At 30.3% G+C, this 23,252-nt stretch overlaps 1 protein-coding gene across 1 annotated transcript; it reads right to left on the bottom strand.

Moving 5' to 3' along the window:
* Window positions 1-5: 5 nt before the first annotated feature.
* LOC145242113 (uncharacterized) lies at window positions 6-23,250 on the bottom strand. Its single transcript, XM_080105028.1, has 2 exons — window positions 22,933-23,250; window positions 6-2,918 (listed from the first exon to the last, which is right to left on the bottom strand). The coding sequence occupies exon 2, from the start codon at window positions 2,250-2,252 to the stop codon at window positions 1,731-1,733; it is 522 nt and encodes a 173-aa protein (XP_079961154.1). The 5' UTR covers window positions 2,253-2,918; window positions 22,933-23,250; the 3' UTR covers window positions 6-1,730.
* Window positions 23,251-23,252: the final 2 nt, after the last annotated feature.

The raw sequence follows: 23,252 nt of genomic DNA, 5'->3' as shown, positions 1-23,252 counted from the left end.
ACGGATAAAAGAAATATTCTTTAATGGAAATTTTCTTAGAAAGGGTTTATAAATATTATCTAAAATAAAAAAAAAAGAAAATTAGGAGGTGACAGTTGTGACGTGGACAATAACACAGAGTGATCATCTGAGTGTGTCATGTTTGAATCTAGTTGGTTCCATTGTGTCATTTTTATTCATGGATGTTGGCAACCTTCATGTGGACCCTTCTGTTAATTCTAAAAGGAATCGGGGTAACCAATGCCAACAAGGGAATCAAGTAGAGTCATGAACATTTACTTTTACTTCAACTAAAAAGTTAAAAAAAATAATTGGAGGGGGGGGGTCAGATAAGTTTCAACTGGATAATTCAAATTGACATGAAAAATGTTCTTTGGTTCTTTTATTATTCTATACACAATCCAATTGTTGCAGTTTTTTTTTTTTTTTTTGTAATATTGCACCACAAAGCTGCTTTCCAACTGACTACAACATGGTCGTCCAATGTTAACAAATTCTTATTAAAAAATCCCTTCAAGAAGTTGACTTCTTCCCAGTCTCAACTGTTGTCTCCAATCATTACAGTGTTGTCGATACTGATCCAGAATCTGATCCAAGGTCGAGTCAGCATATTCCGGCAGTTTATGGTAAGCTGTTGAGAAAGCAGCTGAACAAAGCCGACATCATTAACCAATCTGTCAGCAGACAATGTTTTCATTAATAGGAAAAAAAAGCAATGTTTTATACTATTTTTGAAAAAAAAAGAAGTTTTATCATAGTTGTTACGATGGAAAAAATTTTTTTTTATCATAGCTGTTTCGATGGAAAAAAATTGTTTTTATCATAGTTGTTTTCATGAAAAATAAATTGTTTTTTATCATAGTTGTTTCTATGAAAAAAGTTTTTATTGCAGTTGTATCTATGAAAAAAATATTTTTATCATAGTTGTTTTCATAAAAAAAATTTCTATAATAGTTGTTTCTGTTATATATGAAAAAACTATTTTCATTTTTACAAAACTAAAAAAAACTTACCCTACTAAAAATTTTCTTGCAAAATAACCAAAAATATCATTGCCTTGAGTCAGATTCTGGATCAGTACCATGTTGTCTAAACGTCCACATGACAAGCTTATTAACCCTTATCCTCGAGTGGCATTTGGCTCTCGATAAGCACAAAATTAATCAAAATGGTTCCTCCATTATAACTGCCCAGAAAAATGTTTTTTTGTTTCTTTTATTATTCTGTACATAAATCCAATTGTTTCAGAGTTTTTTGTTTTTCTAATATTACATTACGGGGCTGCTTCCCAACTGACTACAACATAGTCATTTTCAAGTTCAATGTTAACAAATTCTTGCTAAGATATCTTCTTAAATAATCAAACTCTGCCCAGTCTCAATCACCACAGTGTTTGTCTCACCATTCAGCTGACAAAGTCATTTACCCTTATCCTCGAGTGGCCTATGGGCTTTGATTTGTACAAAATAAATCAAAATCGTTCCTTCATTAAAATTGTCCAGAAAGATGTTCTTTGATTCTTTTATTATTCTGTACATAAATCCAGTTGTTTCAGAGTTTTCTATTTTTGTTTTTGTAACAATACCACAGGGCTGCTTCCCAGCTGACTGCAACATGGTCATTTTCAAGTCCGATGTTGTCTCACCATCTGCCTGACAAAATCATTTACCCTTATCCTCAAGTGGCCTTTAGGCCTTGATTAATAAAAAAAAATTATTTTAAATTATTTTTTATTCCAAATTAAAAGCTGCACTGTTGTTGGGTGTGTACACGTCAGCCATGGTTGTCATCCTCTCGACCAAATGCGTTTTCTCATGGCATTGCAGGAGGGACTTATGCGTGAACACCTTTCCGCATGTGTCGCAGTTGAATACCTTCTTGTTGACGTGCGTCCGAATGTGTGTCTTCAAGTTGCCCTTCTGCGTGAACGACTTTGGACACAAATGACAACAGAAGGGACGTTCACCTGTGTGGGAACGCAGATGAATCTTCAGGTTGCCTCGTTGGCTGAATGACTTTGCGCATGTCGGACAGGTGAATGGCTTCTCGCCAGTGTGTGTTCGGGCGTGGTTCTTTAGGTTGATCTTCTGTGTGAACGACTTCTTGCACACCTCACACGGATACATTTTCGCCTCAGCCATGTGCGTCCGCTTGTGAGCTTTTAGCTGATCGTAAAGAGAGAACGCTTGACCACAAACATCACAGCTGAACTGCTGACCGAGAGGATACATAGTTGATTGCATCGAATACATCTTCTATTTTTGATACTAGATTAAAAATTGTCTCAGTCTAGAAGGATTTCTCCTCCACTGACAGAGGACAGAAAAAGTAAAGTGTAGTATCAGAACAGATACTATACTTTGTTCCTAGCCAAAAGGCAACTTATTTGATTATTATCAAGATATCGTTACGTCACAAAGAAAAGTATAATCTAAGTTGTTTACTTTGTCGGTTATTAAATCCTTTAGCTTTTTTAGCTTGGATATATCTTATTGTTTATTGGTTGGGTTTATCAGCCAATCGTTGAACGGGATTTCTCAAAATTTAGCTGTTTGCTGATTGGTCAATTTTCAGTTGTCAGTTTTGGTTGATTTTCAAATATAATCACTTCTTGCTTTGAGAGGTGATGATGGCCACTTGATTAATGACATGGACAAACGACCTGGGTGTTCCAAGTTCAAATCCAGTTTGTTCCACCAAACATCACTTTCACTTTGGATGTTCACAACCTTCCATAAGTACTTAATGTCTTTCTAGAAAGAATTCTGACTAGAAAAGTATCAGGGAAACCAATGCCAAAAATAGAATCTTTGGATTCCTACGATAGGATGATGATTTTTGGCTTGAATGATGGAGGGCTTGAATGTTGCACTGATTTTCTTTCAATGTGATTTTACTCAGAACCTGCTCTTGTTTATCTGAAATATAAAAGAAAAAGGAAAATTATAAATAATGTATTTCATAGTCCCCACCTCCATCCCAATAAAAACAAGTGAAGCATGCATGGTCCCCCATGAGTGCACAGTGAACGAGGCATAAAAAAATGACTAAGTTCAGCATTTGTCCCCCTCCCCCATTTAGCCCCAAAAGTCTCCAGGGGACGTCAAATTCTGGTGAAAATGAACAAACAGTGCAGTTTTAGGCCTTAACATATGTAAATTTGAGTTCTGCACCATGCAAAAAAAGAAATGACTAAGTCCATCATTTTCCCCCTCCCCATTTAGCCACAAAATTCCCCAAGACCTTAACATATTTAAATTTGAGTTCAGCACCATGCAAAACTGCTAAATAGACATACACAGAAAATTTTGGACAAATACGGTAAAATAGTCCCAAAAATGGAGTGTTTTTATTAGTCCTAAAAGAGCCCCTGAGGCACACCCAAGAGTTATCGTGAAGTATAGACAAACAAAATTATATAGAAATCAGTTAGTTACAACTTTTCAGAAAGTTTTATAAAAATCCAAGGCATCAATTTTTTTTTAATAAGCACAAAAGTGTCAATTTTAGCGATTTTAACCCAAAAGGCACCCCTAGGGAGGCAATCAAAGTTTTCCCTGAAAATCAGTTCGGTTACTCCTATCATGTTTAATGTTTGTGCAAAATGTTTAAAAATTCCAAGGCGTAGTTATTGAGAAAGGTGCAGACAGACGAACGAACGAACAGACAAGGGTGAATTTACAGGTCCACCCTCCTTTTGTCGAGGGACCAAAAATTATTTGGATTATTCATGCAAGTTGATTGTTATATTTACAAAGTTTCAATCGATGTAACCTCTGACCTTCTATCAGTGTACAGGTCTGGTGATTTCCTGGTAATGCTTGAGGGCAACTCTTTGATCGTATTCCTCAAAGACTCAAGTATAAATCCTAGTACTGAGAAATATTCTGACAAAGGCAAATAGTTTTAGTATGATTGGACACTATCCCTAATTTGAATGTCCGGGAACACTACCCTCCATCCCACCCGCTTCATCATACTGATGCTTGGGAATTCTAAACTGAAGCATTGGTCATGCTGAAAACACCTGCCATATTTAGAAAACGTCACAGAATGAGGAAAACAGTTTATATAGCTGGATGATGCTGATTGACCACATACAAGAGCTGCTTGGATAAAATCTGCTTAGATGTAAGAAAGAAAAAAAAAACACTATAGCTTGACCCTTTACTCCCTCCCCCCACTTCTACCATACACCTAATGGAAACTCAGTGACACCAACAGGAGTTAGTACTGCTAAAAGTGGTCGCAGAGAAACAGAGGATGGAAAACCAAAGATGTATAGCACTAAACAAACCATGACTTTATGAATCAAACAGACGGAACTGAAATCTTTCTTTTTTTTTATATAGAAATCACTCCAGACACCGCAGAAAGCCACTTGATGTAAGGAGCTAACAAGAAAAAAAAAAAAAAACATTGCAAAGTCAAAAACTAGTCAATAATAAATGTTATATAGACTGCTTCCATCGCAGGAAGCAGCAATTTTTCTTCCTTTGTCAGAAACATCGCTCATGAAATGTGAGTACTAAAGACCGAAATAAAAGAAGCAACAGTTACGAAGCTGCTAAAAGTAAACCCTAGGTCCACTTTCTAGTCTATTAACATTATTATAATAATAATATTGCAGATTCCAGGGAAAAGCACTAGCCATTCATGTAATTGTAGAGCAAGGGTTGCACAATCCTAACCCTAACACCTCTCTTGAGCCGGTACTGCTTGATTCCAGTGGCAAAGAAAAATCCAGAATGAATGGAAACAATGCTGAGATAAATGAAAAACACATACAGCACCTGGTATTCTCAAATGGTCACCCATTTTAGTACTGGCCAGGCTTAATTTTGGTGATCTAACACAAACTGTTGTGTCAACATGATTATGCTGTATTTAAATGGTTACAAGAAATCACAGGTAACAACTAGTGCGAGAGCAGCAAACAATACTGGAATATCTGTAAAGACTTGCCGTCTAGAGAAAGCCACGGGTTGTTAGTAGAAAGGAATCACTTGGCACTATTGATAACTAGTATCTATATATTGTTACGATAATGTGTGTTATTTTGTGTGACATGCTTACATTGTTTCTTCCGAGTGACTGTCGTTTAATTGTTATGACCTTCCATTTCATGTAATTAAATTCTAAGTTGAAGTTAAAAGTCGGTCACTTAAGCTTACATGTGCAGATCATGAAGTCGTAATCATTAGATCACTATCACTTTCTTGACATTTAAAAATAAATGTTTAAATTTCAACTGTATTTCTCACAGTTAATGTTGGCTGTGTGGGTTTGTTCCTTGCTAATGGAATCAGAGATGGCTTCATTACCAGTTTCAAATCTCCTGACCGGCGGTAATCGTGACACCCTGCACTGATGATTCCTGAAAGGATGAAACACTAGTGTCTGTAGGTATTAAAAAATAATTATAGTAGTCATTATATATATATATATATATATATATATATATATATATATATATATATTTTATTTTTTTATTTTTTTTTTCTTCATAAGTTTTGGCTTTGGTTCAAGCTGATGCACCCAAGTCATATGAATATATTTTTTTTATTAAGAATCGATAGAACATTTACTCTATAATAATATATGTGAAATCTGCATAAGTTAAAATATCATATATAAGCATATTTTACGACTGGGCTATGTTGGGCGTCCCTGCTAGCTTAGGTAAATTCTTTTGCAATTTTAACAAAAGAACTACAATAATACAAGGGGCGTGCAATAAGTAATGCCCCTGACCAATTTCCAGTTGTCTGATCTAGCTGAAATTTTGCATGTGCAATGATTTATATCTCTACGGATTATGTGGCAAACTACAGCTCTGAACTAATTGTGGTTTCTGTTTTACAGGTGTTTGAATTGAGTCAGGTGTGAAATGGAGCCTGTTGAATGTCCAGCAGTGATCCGGTTTTTGTATTTGAAAGGACGCACACCATAGGAGACTTTTGATGAAATAAAAGAAACTTATGGTGATAATGCCCCATCATATGACCTTGTAAAACGCTGGCATCGTGAATTCAAACATGGCCGGATGTCTGTGGAAACAGCTCCCAGAACTGGTCGCCCCCCCCCTTCTGCCATTGATGAGGCATCTGTCCGTCAAGTTGAGGCTGCAATTTTGGAAGATCGGTGCATTACTATTTGCCAAATAGCCTAAGATATCAAGATTAGTACAGGGTCTGTGGAAACTATCATTCATGACCATTTGCATATGCATAAGGTGTCTGCCAGATGGATTCCCAGGTTGCTCACACTATTCCAGAAGCGAGAACGCGTCGAGTGCTCAAGGATGAATTTGGAGATGTGCCAAGAAGATGAGTCAAAGTTTTTCAAAAGACTGATTACACAGGATAAAACCTGGGTCCATCACTATGACCCAGAGACCAAAGCCCAGTCAATGCAGTGGAAGCACTTGGACTCACCACCTCGAAAGAAGGCAAGGGTGCAGCCCTCCGCTGGCAAGGTCATGCTCACAGTCTTCTGGGACCAGGACAGAGTAGTAATGACAGATTTCCTGGCAAAGGGTATCACAATTACAGGATCCTATTATGCTTCACTTTTGAGGAAATTAAGAGAAGCTATCAAAATCAAAAGGCGGGACAAGATCAGCAAAGGTACCCTCCTTCTGCAGGACAACGCTCCAGTCCACAACTCGCATGTCGCCAGCTCAGAAGCACGGGTGTGTGGTTATGAAATCCACCCCCATCCTCCCTACTCTTCTGACCTTGCACCCTCTGACTTTCACATCTTCCCAGCCATGAAGTTGTTTTTGAAAGGAAAGCGTTTCCCAGATGATGCAGCCTTGATTTCTGAAGTCACGTTGTGGTTGGAGGACCAACCTGGGGTGTTCTACAAAAATGGTCTCCAGAACTGCATCAAACGATGGGAGAAATGCATAACTCTGGGTGGTTCCTATGTAGAGAAAGACTAATAACTGTGCCAAGTTTCGTTGCTCTACTTCTATGGGAAGTGGGTCAGGGGTCTTACTTATTGCACACCCCTCATATCAGGGCGGTCTCTATTTATGCTGAACATCCACAGAATGCCAACATCAATATATTACATATCAAAGAGTACGCTATGGAATTTCCACAAGTTCTGCTAGTTTATTATTAAACATTTTATCCACTAGTTGCAGAATGTGTTGACATGGTTGAGTATTCTTCAAGCCCTTGAGCCAAAGTTTTCGCTTGATTTATATTCATGTTCATCTATTCTCAAATGTTGTTCATCCATCTTTTAGTTTTGTCTGCCTTTTGACTGACTTCCTTGTATTATACCTTCTGCTACGTTGTTAGTCTACTGAAAAACACTGGAAAGTAAAATAGTCAATTATTATGATTAGTATTTTAATGGTCAATTAGAATTATTAGTATTATAATGGTCAATTATTATGATTAGTATTTTAATGGTCAATTAGTATTATTAGTATTATAATGGTCAATTATTATGATTAGTATTATAATGATCGATTATTATGATTAGTATTATAATGATCAATTAGTATTATTAGTATTATAATGGTCAATTATTATGATTAGTATTATAATGGTCAATTATTATGATTAGTATTATAATGGTCAATTATTATGATTAGTATTATAATGGTCAATTAGTATTATTAGTATTATTATGGTCAATTATTATGATTAGTATTTTAATGGTCAATTAGTATTATTAGTATTATAATGGTCGATTATTATGATTAGTATTATAATGATCGATTATTATGATTAGTATTATAATGATCAATTAGTATTATAATGGTCAATTATTATGATTAGTATTATAATGGTCAATTAGTATTATTAGTATTATAATGGTCAATTATTATGATTAGTATTATAATGATCAATTATTATTATTAGTATTATAATGGTCAATTATTATGATTAGTATTATAATGGTCAATTATTATTATTAGTATTATAATGGTCAATTATTATTATTAGTATTATAATGGTCGATTATTATGATTAGTATTATAATGATCAATTATTATTATTAGTATTATAATGGTCGATTATTATGATTAGTATTATAATGATCAATTATTATGATTAGTATTATAATGGTCAATTATTATGATTAGTATTATAATGGTTGATTATTATGATTAGTATTATAATGATCAATTATTATTATTAGTATTATAATGGTCAATTATTATGATTAGTATTATAATGGTTGATTATTATGATTAGTATTATAATGATCAATTATTATGATTAGTATTATAATGGTCGATTATTATGATTAGTATTATAATGGTCGATTATTTTGATTAGTATTATAATGGTCGATTATTTTGATTAGTATTATAATGGTCAATTATTATGATTAGTATTATAATGGTCAATTATTATGATTAATATTATAATGGTCAATTATTATGATTAGTATTATAATGGTCGATTATTATGATTAGTATTATAATGGTCGATTATTTTGATTAGTATTATAATGGTCAATTATTATGATTAGTATTATAATGATCGATTATTATGATTAGTATTATAATGGTCGATTATTTTGATTAGTATTATAATGGTCAATTATTATGATTAGTATTATAATGATCGATTATTATGATTAGTATTATAATGATCAATTAGTATTATTAGTATTATAATGGTCAATTATTATGATTAGTATTATAATGGTCGATTATTATGATTAGTATTATAATGGTCAATTAGTATTATTAGTATTATAATGGTCAATTAGTATTATTAGTATTATAATGGTCGATTATTATGATTAGTATTATAATGGTCGATTATTATGATTAGTATTATAATGGTCAATTAGTATTATTAGTATTATAATGGTCAATTATTATGATTAGTATTATAATGGTCGATTATTATGATTAGTATTATAATGGTCAATTATTATGATTAGTATTATAATGGTCAATTAGTATTATTAGTATTATAATGGTCGATTATTATGATTAGTATTATAATGGTCGATTATTTTGATTAGTATTATAATGGTCAATTATTATTATTAGTATTATAATGGTCAATTATTATTATTAGTATTATAATGGTCAATTATTATGATTAATATTATAATGGTCAATTATTATGATTAGTATTATAATGGTCGATTATTATGATTAGTATTATAATGGTCAATTATTATGATTAGTATTATAATGGTCAATTATTATGATTAATATTATAATGGTCAATTATTATGATTAGTATTATAATGGTCGATTATTATGATTAGTATTATAATGGTCGATTATTTTGATTAGTATTATAATGGTCAATTATTATGATTAGTATTATAATGATCGATTATTATGATTAGTATTATAATGGTCAATTAGTATTATTAGTATTATAATGGTCAATTATTTTGATTAGTATTATAATGATCGATTATTATGATTAGTATTATAATGGTCGATTATTTTGATTAGTATTATAATGGTCAATTATTATGATTAGTATTATAATGATCGATTATTATGATTAGTATTATAATGGTCAATTAGTATTATTAGTATTATAATGGTCAATTATTATGATTAGTATTATAATGGTCGATTATTATGATTAGTATTATAATGGTCAATTATTATGATTAGTATTATAATGGTCAATTATTATTATTAGTATTATAATGGTCAATTATTATGATTAGTATTATAATGGTCGATTATTATGATTAGTATTATAATGGTCGATTATTATGATTAGTATTATAATGATCAATTATTATTATTAGTATTATAATGGTCGATTATTATGATTAGTATTATAATGGTCGATTATTATGATTAGTATTATAATGATCAATTATTATTATTAGTATTATAATGGTCGATTATTATGATTAGTATTATAATGGTCGATTATTATGATTAGTATTATAATGGTCGATTATTATGATTAGTATTATAATGGTCAATTATTATGATTAGTATTATAATGATCAATTATTATTATTAGTATTATAATGGTCGATTATTATGATTAGTATTATAATGGTCGATTATTATGATTAGTATTATAATGGTCAATTATTATGATTAGTATTATAATGGTCGATTATTATGATTAGTATTATAATGGTCAATTATTATGATTAGTATTATAATGGTCGATTATTATGATTAGTATTATAATGATCAATTATTATTATTAGTATTATAATGGTCGATTATTATTATTAGTATTATAATGGTCGATTATTATGATTAGTATTATAATGGTCAATTATTATGATTAGTATTATAATGATCGATTATTATGATTAGTATTATAATGGTCAATTAGTATTATTAGTATTATAATGGTCAATTATTATGATTAGTATTATAATGGTCGATTATTATGATTAGTATTATAATGGTCAATTATTATGATTAGTATTATAATGGTCAATTATTATTATTAGTATTATAATGGTCAATTATTATGATTAGTATTATAATGGTCGATTATTATGATTAGTATTATAATGGTCGATTATTATGATTAGTATTATAATGATCAATTATTATTATTAGTATTATAATGGTCGATTATTATGATTAGTATTATAATGGTCGATTATTATGATTAGTATTATAATGGTCGATTATTATGATTAGTATTATAATGGTCAATTATTATGATTAGTATTATAATGATCAATTATTATTATTAGTATTATAATGGTCGATTATTATGATTAGTATTATAATGGTCGATTATTATGATTAGTATTATAATGGTCAATTATTATGATTAGTATTATAATGGTCAATTATTATGATTAGTATTATAATGGTCGATTATTATGATTAGTATTATAATGGTCAATTATTATGATTAGTATTATAATGGTCGATTATTATGATTAGTATTATAATGATCAATTATTATTATTAGTATTATAATGGTCAATTATTATGATTAGTATTATAATGGTCAATTATTATTATTAGTATTATAATGGTCGATTATTAGTATTATAATGGCCGATTATTATGATTAGTATTATAATGATCAATTATTATGATTAGTATTATAATGGTCAATTATTATTATTAGTATTATAATGGTCGATTATTAGTATTATAATGGCCGATTATTATGATTAGTATTATAATGATCAATTATTATGATTAGTATTATAATGGTCAATTATTATTATTAGTATTATAATGGTCGATTATTAGTATTATAATGGCCGATTATTATGATTAGTATTATAATGATCAATTATTATGATTAGTATTATAATGGTCAATTATTATTATTAGTATTATAATGGTGAATTATTATGAGTAGTATTATAATGGTCAATTATTATGATTAGTATTATAATGGTCGATTATTATGATTGGTATTATAATGGTCGATTATTATGATTAGTATTATAATGGTCGATTATTATGATTAGTATTATAATGGTCAATTAGTATGATTAGTATTATAATGGTCAATTATTATGATTAGTATTATAATGGTCAATTATTATGATTAGTATTATAATGGTCAATTATTATGATTAGTATTATAATGGTCAATTATTATGATTAGTATTATAATGATCAATTATTATTATTAGTATTATAATGGTCAATTATTATGATTAGTATTATAATGGTGAATTATTATGAGTAGTATTATAATGGTCAATTATTATGATTAGTATTATAATGGTCAATTATTATGATTAGTATTATAATGATCAATTATTATGATTAGTATTATAATGGTCGATTATTATGATTAGTATTATAATGGTCGATTATTATGATTAGTATTATAATGGTCGATTATTATGATTAGTATTATAATGGTGAATTATTATGAGTAGTATTATAATGGTCAATTATTATGATTAGTATTATAATGATCAATTATTATGATTAGTATTATAATGATCAATTATTATGATTAGTATTATAATGGTCGATTATTATGATTAGTATTATAATGGTCGATTATTATGATTAGTATTATAATGGTCGATTATTATGATTAGTATTATAATGGTCAATTATTATGATTAGTATTATAATGATCAATTATTATGATTAGTATTATAATGATCAATTATTATGATTAGTATTATAATGATCAATTATTATGATTAGTATTATAATGGTCGATTATTATGATTAGTATTATAATGGTCAATTATTATGATTAGTATTATAATGATCAATTATTATTATTAGTATTATAATGATCAATTATTATGATTAGTATTATAATGATCAATTATTATGATTAGTATTATAATGATCAATTATTATGATTAGTATTATAATGGTCAATTATTATGATTAGTATTATAATGATCAATTATTATGATTAGTATTATAATGATCAATTATTATGATTAGTATTATAATGATCAATTATTATGATTAGTATTATAATGGTCAATTATTATGATTAGTATTATAATGATCAATTATTATTATTAGTATTATAATGGTCAATTATTATGATTAGTATTATAATGGTGAATTATTATGAGTAGTATTATAATGGTCAATTATTATGATTAGTATTATAATGGTCAATTATTATGATTAGTATTATAATGATCAATTATTATGATTAGTATTATAATGGTCGATTATTATGATTAGTATTATAATGGTCGATTATTATGATTAGTATTATAATGGTCGATTATTATGATTAGTATTATAATGGTCGATTATTATGATTAGTATTATAATGGTCAATTATTATGATTAGTATTATAATGATCAATTATTATGATTAGTATTATAATGATCAATTATTATGATTAGTATTATAATGGTCGATTATTATGATTAGTATTATAATGGTCGATTATTATGATTAGTATTATAATGGTGAATTATTATGAGTAGTATTATAATGGTCAATTATTATGATTAGTATTATAATGGTCAATTATTATGATTAGTATTATAATGGTCAATTATTATGATTAGTAAAAGTAGAATGTCAAAATGTTATGAAAGCAAAATAAATATTTATCAGGTTGTTGCATAAGTTCCTGCCATTTCATAAAAATTTTTGTTCTAAAACATGTTTTGATATTTCGCAAAGTGTTATATATCATTAGAAAGCACATATTCTGTTCTACAAGATAATGGTCATCGTTTTTTACTCATATAATTTTTTTTTTGTTTTTCAGAACCATCTAATCAATTGTCAATTAGATAAAAAATCACATTTTCAACACCTTTTCACTTTTAATCGAGGTCAAAAAGTGATATTTGTGCCGTATATGGAGAAAACGCTACAGCTGAGAGAACTGTTCAAGATTGGTTTACCAGATTCAAACATCGTAATTTTTACCTCAATGATGCTCCTCATCCAGGAAGACCAATAAAGATAGATGAAGACCAAGTTAGGGTTCTTTCGAAGGAAGATGGTCATCAGACATGTAGAGAATTGGGTGAAAAGATGAAGTGTGATTTTGCAACAATTTCACGCTACCTTCAGTCAATAGGATTCATGTAAAAACTTGGAGCTTGGTTCCGACATGAACTTACTTTTGCTGTTAAAATTCTTTGATTTTCTCATAAAAAAAAATGGCGGGAACTTATGCAACAACTTAATGCAGTTGCAATGTTTACATTAAATAGATTCAGGAATGTAACTTGATGGATGTAATGTTATTCTGTGATAGTTAGGTCTTCATTAAGAATGTATCGGGCAGCTTTAGGAATTTAGGACAAAAAAAATGGGTAGACAAAATACATTTTGGAAAAAACGGTGATGTGTTTTGATGTTATGAAGAAAACGACATAAAAAAGGAAGTGAATTTTAGATTAGATGTAGAAAGTAGAGAGTTAGATTGAACAGTCTGTAAATGAGAGTTGTGTAGTAGAGACAGATGATGACAGTCATAACCCTTATCCCTGAGTGGCTTCCGGGCCTTGATAAGTGGTGATCACTGTGTAAAAAAAAAAAAAAAAAAAAAAGCACTCAACTGGGAACATGAACATATGTAGTTGTGGAGAAGGAAATGCTGTACCACCTTGAGAGAACCAACAACTTGCAACCACAACAAATGTAAACAATGACAACTTGGTTGTTTGAGTTTTTCGTGAGAGACATGGCTACATTTCAGGAGCACGTCAGAACTCACAAAAATGGTTGTGATTCAAGATATGTAGTTCTTTGTCCAACACAAATTTAAAAGATGTTTATCCGTCCTTCTGTCTATAAACTGTTTAGTATGTCGACATGTGTATGTTTTGAATGTTCGACCATTATACACACATCAGCAAGAGAAACATTTATACACAAGATGATAACATATTGGAAGACGTGACACATTAAATAGACGACACGTTAACAAGGTACAGAGACTCATTATATACAACTAATATATATACACTTGTTATACACCCTTCTATATAGCACCTTCAACATATATTTTGCATAGTTCTACACTAAAATATTATCACATTAAATATTGTAGTTTGTTTTTTTGTTTTTGTTTTCTTTTTTTACAAGGGAGTCACCACTTATCAAGGCCCGGTTATGTTTTCCAACTACAATTTTGTATATGTATTATTTAAATTGGAATTCATTGAGATGAATATTATTTATTAATTTGATTTTATTGCGGACTATTTTCCTCATCTTTCTTAGTTGTTGTTGTTTCAGAACGTTTCGACCAACTATTCCTCTGGCCTTCGTCAGGTAGTAACTGCAATGGGATAGGAACTCCAAATCTCCTAACTGCATTCTCAGCAATTATTGCCTTTCCACAATAGTTCCTATCCCGTCGTGGTTACCACCTGACGAAGGCCAGAGGAATAGTTGGCCGAAACGTTGTGTAACAAAAACAACTAAAAAGATGAGGATAATAGTCTGCAATAAAATAAAATTAATATACAATTTGGTAGTCTTCAAGTCCAACGTAAACAAATTTTTGATGAACCGTCCCCTTAAGTAATCCAATTTACCAAATTTTCACTACTAAAGATTACTACGATATTATCCCATTGACTACTGTATACTCAATAATCCTTATCCTTGAGTAGCCTCTGGGCCTTGATAAGTGATGACTCCTATGTAAAAAAAATAACCTACAATATTTAACGTGACTAAACGATCTGAAGACATGACATTTGATGGCAGAAGATCTTGATGGGATGCCAATGACTTTTCTTTACTCTGCAATACTGATGTGATCAGATGGTTTATGATCTTCAATAAAGCACATGATGGAAATTTTGGAAAGTTTCTTCTTTCAGTCCAGTTGATAGTATTTATAAAATGCTGATAAAGTCAACAGTAGTCTCTTTGATATGACAGGGACGCGTTTAAAAATGAATGTTTCTGTTCAGAGCATAATTGAAGCATGATACTTGACTTTTGCATTTTAAACTTTAATTCAAGCCATTATATATTAAAAAAGTAATTTTATAAAATCAAAAACAGGTTCTCTACAGTGCAATGTAGACTATAATGTATTGTGGACTAAGTCACTGCAGTAAGACATGTTAAGTTTCCTCCCAGTGCACTGCGGTGGGTTCCCAACTTCAGACAATCAATCAATTTGATTGAAAAATAGGCAATTTCAGCGTAATTCGATGACAATAAAACTACGGGAATGTAAAACATTCATTGATCATCAATCCTGGACAACATCGGGTCTCCCTGCTAGCCATCAATAAAGCATACGATGAAAATTTTGGAAAGTTTCTTCTTTCTGATGTAATTTTTGCATTTGACAGTATTTATGAAATGCTTATTATAACAATGATTGGTTAAGATGGCATTTTCATTCGGCATAATGGTCACAGTGTTCACTAATGGATCGGAGACGGGTCAAGTTATTCTAAGAATTCAAATAATGGTTGCTAAACACTCGGCATTATTAGGTGAAGATCAAGTGTAAATGAAGTGTAACATAGCACGGACGCATGTATGCAAAGACATGTGAAATGATGTCACTGGTAGGGAAAAATAAAGACTTTAAAAAAGAGATCATGTTAAAGACATGGATAATGTTCAAGATCATGTTCAAGATGTGAGTGACGTCACAGCTGAAATCATGAGGAAATAAAGGTCGTTGTACAAAAAAAAAAAAAAGCAAAGTTCTTCTCTATTCTTTGTCTACTTTGCGACAGAATATACATGTTGGTTCCTGGACAACGTTATATGGAGTAATCCAGGGAAAGAAATGGAACCTTCCCTTACATTTTTCTGCAGTAACCAATGAAAAGGAAGCCTTCAGGTCGTCCTTGACTATGATTGATCCATGATTTTTTTTTTTTTTTTTTTTACCAATAAAATAATCAACAAATTCTGTTTACTGGTTTAGTTGTAAGCTAAATGTTATTTTGGCGGACGTAGTTGAGAGTGCCCCCCCCTCTAAATTCCACAATTTTCACTTTTTTTTACTATTTTCTTGTTGATATCATCGATTACAGACTTAAGTTTCAAATTATAAAAAAAAAAATTTGGAAAAAAATTTTTTTTTTTATAATTTTTCATGTGGGGTGCAGTTTTCAATTATAATGTTGTACTAAATTGAACACAAAATTTGTGACTATGAAAAAAAAAAAAAAATGGCAACTCTCTCTGATGTGACCGGAAGGTAAGGATTAGAACGAAGAGCTTAACAAAAGGAAGATTTTTTTACCCCCCCCCTTTTCCATAATCTATGTATCTACCCCCTGCCCCCTCTCTCTAATCTATGTATATATCCATCTCATCTATTCATCGTGGTCAGAAATTTCGTGTTCAATTTAGTACAAGGTTATAACCGAAAACTGAAACCCCACGTGAAAAGTTATGATAAAATTTTTTTCCAATTTTTTTTTTTATAATCTGAAACTTAAGTCTGTAATCGATGATATTAACAGAAAAAAGTTTAAAGAAAAAGTGAAAATTGTGGAATTTAAAGGGGGGGGGGGTGCACTCTCGACAACGTCCACCGTTATTTTTAATATTTGCATAAAACGTCTAAATTAAACAACTTGTTTTTTGTTTCCGAAATTTTGAGATGAAAATTTATCATCTGTTTTATTCTGATGATTCGGCTATTGTTCTCGCCTAGGATGTTATTCTCTTAACGTTTCAGTCGATGTAGCCTTCAACCGTCTTCAAGAGTATCTTGTCAAATTTGGGAATCATTATGCCAAATTTGGGCATCTGTATGGAATTTTGAACGGAACACTTTGTTTGATTCATGACAGTGACTTTTTGAAGTCTTAAGTAATTCATAATCCTGCATTGAGGATTGAACCTAGAATCTCCAGAAGAATGTCAATTGGAACTGTTTATTGCTTAGCACTTTTATCCATTGCACTACACAGATGCGCCTGAAGAAGGTAAGAAGTTACATCGACTGAAACGTGGTGAAAAAACACCCAAGATGAGAACAGTAGTCTGAATAATCCAAATAATCCAAAGTATCAATTGTTGGATTTCGTTGGATGACAACCTGATCTGCACAGTTCGGACCCAACCGTTTACGACCGCTTCTCACTTTTATTAATGCTCCCCTCTCCCGCAGCTTGTTGATTACTAGGGCTATGACAAGAGAATATTCTTTTCATTGTGTTGACTCTCGAGTATATATCCAACACAGTTAGATACAATTAATCAATTGAGAACGACATCACTCTATCTAAAAACATATAAGATATTGATTGATATATACTCGAGAGTCAAAATAATGAAAAAGATATTCTCTTGTCATAGCTCTATTGATTACTTGCTATCATTTTTGTATGGAGGAAGCTTAGCGCTTGAATACTCTTCTTATCACCAACCATGGTGATAAGCGTTGGGTCTGCCTTTGCCATTCCCCAAATAAAACCTACAAAGCAGCAGGTACTTTCATGAAGTTTGGCCTGCCAGCTAAGATGGTTCACCAGAGTATGACACTACTTTTTTTTTCTTTACTTTTGTTAACGTTTATTCATCCCCAAACAAGGCATATCATTGCCACTTGGACATAACGAGCTACCATGTGGGGTCATAACTCAGGGGCATTATGTAGGTAGTTGAGCAGTGAGGTGTTTGTGCACATTACATTTAATGTGCAGAAATGTAAATTTAAAACATTTAAATTTACATTTTTGCACGTTAGTACAGTCAGGGAAACCGGAAAGAGGGAGGGAATTCCAAAGTCTATCAGTTTGAAGGAAGAAACTATTAGCGTATACAGATTTCCAGGAACCTCTACAGTAAATAGTTCGGGTTATGCTGTTTGTCGGTTTAGTCAGGAATATATACGTCTAGGGAGCACAAATGCTATGAGTTCATCAAAGCACATTCCATCTATGTATATCCATAGCAAGTACAAGGATGCAACATTGTGTTGATGGGACAGGAGTTGGAGCTTGGTTTATAGTGCGAGACTGGATTGGGGTTTCGGTACTTATACACTTATGTTACTGTGCTGAAATAATAACGTTATTATTTTGAAAGTCATTCTAAACATGGGGAGGGGGAGGTGTTTTGTAACTATTCTGTACTTCCATCTAACAATTTGATAAAAAGAACAACAAAAAAAAAACAGATATCGTGAAACTCGAATTTAACTGGAAAATACTATTTCAAAAAATAGCACGGTAACATAAGTGTGAATAAAGTAAAGCAAGATATAAACGATGCTTTAGACGTTTTGTGAATAAAAAGGAAAAACCTAAAAGAGTAAAAACAAAAATAAAATCAACGTTTCGTCCCTATTTCAGGGGACATCATCAGGATTTCTAGGCGAGGATGTACAGGAAGACGATCATATATCACATGCGAAAGAGTAGAAGTTCAGTTCTCTTTCTGTTCTGGAGAGAAAAAATTTTTCATGATGAAAAGAGAATTTATATCTAGTGTGTGTGGAGGGGGGTCGGGTTATATACATATATGCATTTTTTAAAAAAAATTTTTTTATTAACCAGGATCTAAATTAATGTTTTGTTGATTTATTATTATATTACCTATGATGGAGGCTACATTATAAGATCCTTTTCTTTGTTTGATGGTGTTAATGTTTGAAATTAAAGCAGATTCAATAAGTCTCCGTTTTGCTCTATCTGGGATGGATTTTAAGATTTTTGCACGTCCAAAGCCGAAAGAGTGGCCATGTTCGACACAGTGGGAAAAGAGTGCATTCAAGGGGTTTGCATTTCTTATGTCCCTTTTATGTTCGCTTAGTCTGTATAACATAAGTGTATAAGCACGCCTGTGGAACTCTGTTCCGTCTGCCTGCTTCCCACCGGACTACAACTTGGATGTGTTCAAGTCCAACATTAACAAATTCCTAATGAACCGCCCCCTTAAGTAAACACTTCATCAAATCTCCACACTAACGTAATGTACTTGCAATAACCCTTATCCCTGAGTGGCTTCCGGGCCTTGATAAGTGGTGATCACTGTGTAAAAAAAAAAAAAAAAAAAAAAAAAAGCACCGGAGACCCTTTTTTTGGACCCTGTCTAAGAGTGAGAGACTAAATGCATTAGATCAGATGTGGCAACAATACTCCATGCATGGACGAATAATGGCTGGAGAAATCCTTCACGACTGAGACAATTTTTATTTTTGTACCTTTTCTCCACGTTAAAAAACGACCCTGGTGTCTAACTCTGTCCCGTGGGGAGGCATAGTAAATAGGTACTATCAGGTGTGAGTAGCTTTCTAGCACGGTAGAGAGAGCCCACCTTTTTTTGGCAATATCTTCAATTTATTTGTTCCAATTTACCTGTCAAACCCAGGAAATACCTAAAAAATATTTAGTGTGAGATTCCAGTTTACTATAAAAAAAATTTAACGTAAAGTCGACACATGAAAGGTTTATGGTATACGTGAGAACCAGAAAAGGTTACCTATCTTGATACTCTCAGGATGTAGCTGATGAGGCTTGTAAGTTGCTACCACTACAAAAACGTTTGCACCAAAACAAATAAAATGGACGTTCACTTTAATATATAAAAATAACGTTAAATGATCACCCAGTTATTGACCACATAGTGTAGAACAGAACGGGTAACGATTTTTTTATGTATATTCGAGATTGACGTGATTTTTTTTTTAAACCACTTGTAGATTTATTTCTTCTTGTCGCCACGTTTATGTATTTATTTATTTATTGTTCATACTGCAATAGGTTAATGAAAATACACCTTTAAAAAAAATAAATAAATAAAAATTCCCTCTTTTATCTGCTGAGAAAATACAGAAGGAAGATTTGTCTATGGAGAAAATACTGATGAAGGCGGGGCGGGAAGTTTCAGAATTAGAAAAAAAAAAAAAAAAAATGATTAGTCGTTATGCTAGTTGGTCAAGAAGTCGGTGATCATTTTTACGTTATATTCTTATAGTGAAATAGAAACCCTCAGGTTACAAAATATATGTTCTGTGTATTTTGCTGGGTGTTGACGTGCAGTAGCTTAAACCATAGTAGGATCTTATTTTTATTTTTCCGTTGACAGCCTGGGGGCAAAAGGTAAATGTTACCAAAACTGTTTTGCTATTTTTAAGAAAGAAATCGTTTACGTGCAGAGAACGGAACAACAACTATGAATAGTGAAGGGAAGGCCTAAAGGAAGGAAGAATTGAATTTGAGGAAGCAAAGCAAGTTATGATAAACATAGAGAGAGACAGAGAGGGGGGAAGAAGCAGACAGACAGTGTGTGTGTGTGTGTGTGTGTGTGTTTAACAATAGACGATTTTTGAATTCACTCACTAGACATTAAGACAAGAATAAAAGAACAAATTATGACATCCTTTTTGTGAGGAGGGGGTGTGTTTATTGGGGGGGGGGATAAAACAAAGAAGAATTTTGTTGATTTCTAGTTTTCTTTTCCTTAAGATAGAAATATTAACTTTAAATAAATAAATAAAATATATATTAACTTTAAATAAATAAATAAAATTTAATAACCCAATTAGCGAATAAATCCCACCGTTCCTTTTTTGTGCAGTTTTCCCGTCAAAAGTAACCTCCAATGAATAGATAAATAAATAAATCGAAATATTGATAAATTAATTAATCAATTAATCAAAATTATTTACTTTTCTATTAATCAATAATCTAACGTTTTCTTTTTTGTCGGCATTTGTTTTGATCAGCAAGCGAGATAATTTACGATTAGGAAGATAGTTCCAATTTCTTTACTTCAACTAAAAGACAAATGTTTTTTTGTTTATTTATTTATTTTTTAAAGAAGCCTTTCGCAAAACATTCGGACGAAATTAAACCAATATTGCCGAAGTCTTTAAACATTTATCTCTGGCAGTTGTTTTCATAATAACTAATTATTTATTAATTTCTCGTCTCAATTCAATTTGCTAAAATAGTCAACTACTAAAAAAAGCATTTGCTCAGCTCAAGTGATAATGGATTTATCAAGCAGGCAGACAGGATCGATTTCCTACCGATTCCGCGTACAGAATTAGTTATTTACGTTCCATTTAAGTACATTAATTAGTTGCTAATTACATATTAATTTTTAGTTGAACTTTAAATAGAAGTTTATCCTGTTGAAAAAAATAATGTTTTGTGCGAATAATTATTTAAATTAATACATAAATCGCAGAATATGACCGTCATCATGACGTGAGAAATCGTGTTATGACGGTTAAAGTTAGACTAACATAATTCAATTTAACTTGGTTAACTTGGGTTAAAAAATAAAAATTTGAAAATAAATAAATAAAAGCACTAGCTTATTTTTTTCTTACGTTATGATTTAATTATTTTTAACGATTTGCACGAAATTTTGAATTCTGCGGGTCGACTCAAATTCATTTCGCAAGAAAAAAAAACACACGCACAAAACACAAAACCATGAAACAAGAGAAATAAGTAAAATTAATTTTAATTAAAATATATTTAATCTAATTTTTCATTTATCGTGTTAAAATTTGTAAAAAGTAAATAAAAAAAGAACCTTATTTATTAATTGCTAATATTTATAAAATAATGCAAATTAAAACAAATGAAAAAAAACAAACATAACATAACTCAATCCCAGGACTGAAGAATATTTAACGCGTATTTAGTTATCAAAGATAGAAAAATGCCTGTAAGAAACAAACGTTGTTTACCTCAGCTTTTTTTTTTATCATGAATAAATATTTATATATGTGTGTGTGTGTGTTATTTTTAACAATTTATTAAAAAAAAAAAAAGTCGACATTAAAAATTATAAAAATTCGATGTCAAAAATTAAAAATAAACAAATATACTTATATAAAAAAATAAATGTTGACAGTGTAATTAAACTTTAAATCTAAATAATTTAAATCCAAATATTTTGAATTGAATTGTACGTCAAGAAACATTTTGAAAGCTAGAGGAAAATTTAAATATAAATTAAGATTTTTCAAAAAATGCCGGTGTAAATTAAAACTAAAAAGAAGAAAGAAAGAAATTACTCAAATCGATAAGATTAAAAAAAAAATGTAATAATAAAATAAAATAAAATAAAATAAATAAATAATTAAATAAAATTAAATTAAAAAAAAAAAATTAAAGAAATGATGCCGAGTTCGAACCTTACAGATCCCACCGCTTAAAAACTATTTGTTTTTGTATCTTAAAGGCAATGGACGCGAACGTCATCTAAATAAAATAAATAAATACTTTATTCTTAAGCTGTGTGCATGCATAATTTATTATTAAATAGACATGACATAAAAAATATATAAATAAATAAAATAAGAATATCAATTTTATTATATACTTAATAATTTGATTAAAACTCCCTTTACTTTTTTCCACAATTGTTTCGTTTTTCTTTTTCTTTTTTTTTTTTTTTTAATTTTAACAAAAACTCATCAAGCTCCTAAAATTTAAAGACTATCGAAAAAATAAAACATTATTGCTTGAAAAAGCACTGGTTTTTACCATTCTTATTTAAGAATGGTTCCTTTCAAAGATTTTTGCTTTTTAATTTGTAGCTCTACGGATATTTTTTGACTTACCTTTTAATGATTATGCTGCTGCTGATGATGATGATGATGATGATGATGCTTGATTGTTATTAGTATGATGATGATGACTGTATAAAAAAAAAAAGACCCAGCTGATTTGAAAAAAAAAAGTAAATAAAAAAAACAGTTTGTTGTTGTTATTATTTTTTTCTTTTTCAAATATTGATGATCGGAGATGGAGATGTTATTATTCTTCCCCCAAAAGACCGACTACAACATGAATATATGTTATGTCATATCGTGTTAAGTTATGTTTTATGGAAAGAAAAAGGGAGGCGGGATGGAGAACGAAGGAAAGTCCATTGGTTCAA

The sequence above is a fragment of the Euprymna scolopes genome, chromosome 21, assembly GCF_053919585.1.
Source record: "Euprymna scolopes isolate OS-2025 chromosome 21, ASM5391958v1, whole genome shotgun sequence".
NCBI lineage: Eukaryota > Metazoa > Mollusca > Cephalopoda > Sepiida > Sepiolidae > Euprymna > Euprymna scolopes.
Note: the sequence above shows the minus strand (reverse complement) of the source record. Positions and strands in the feature narration are given on the sequence as shown.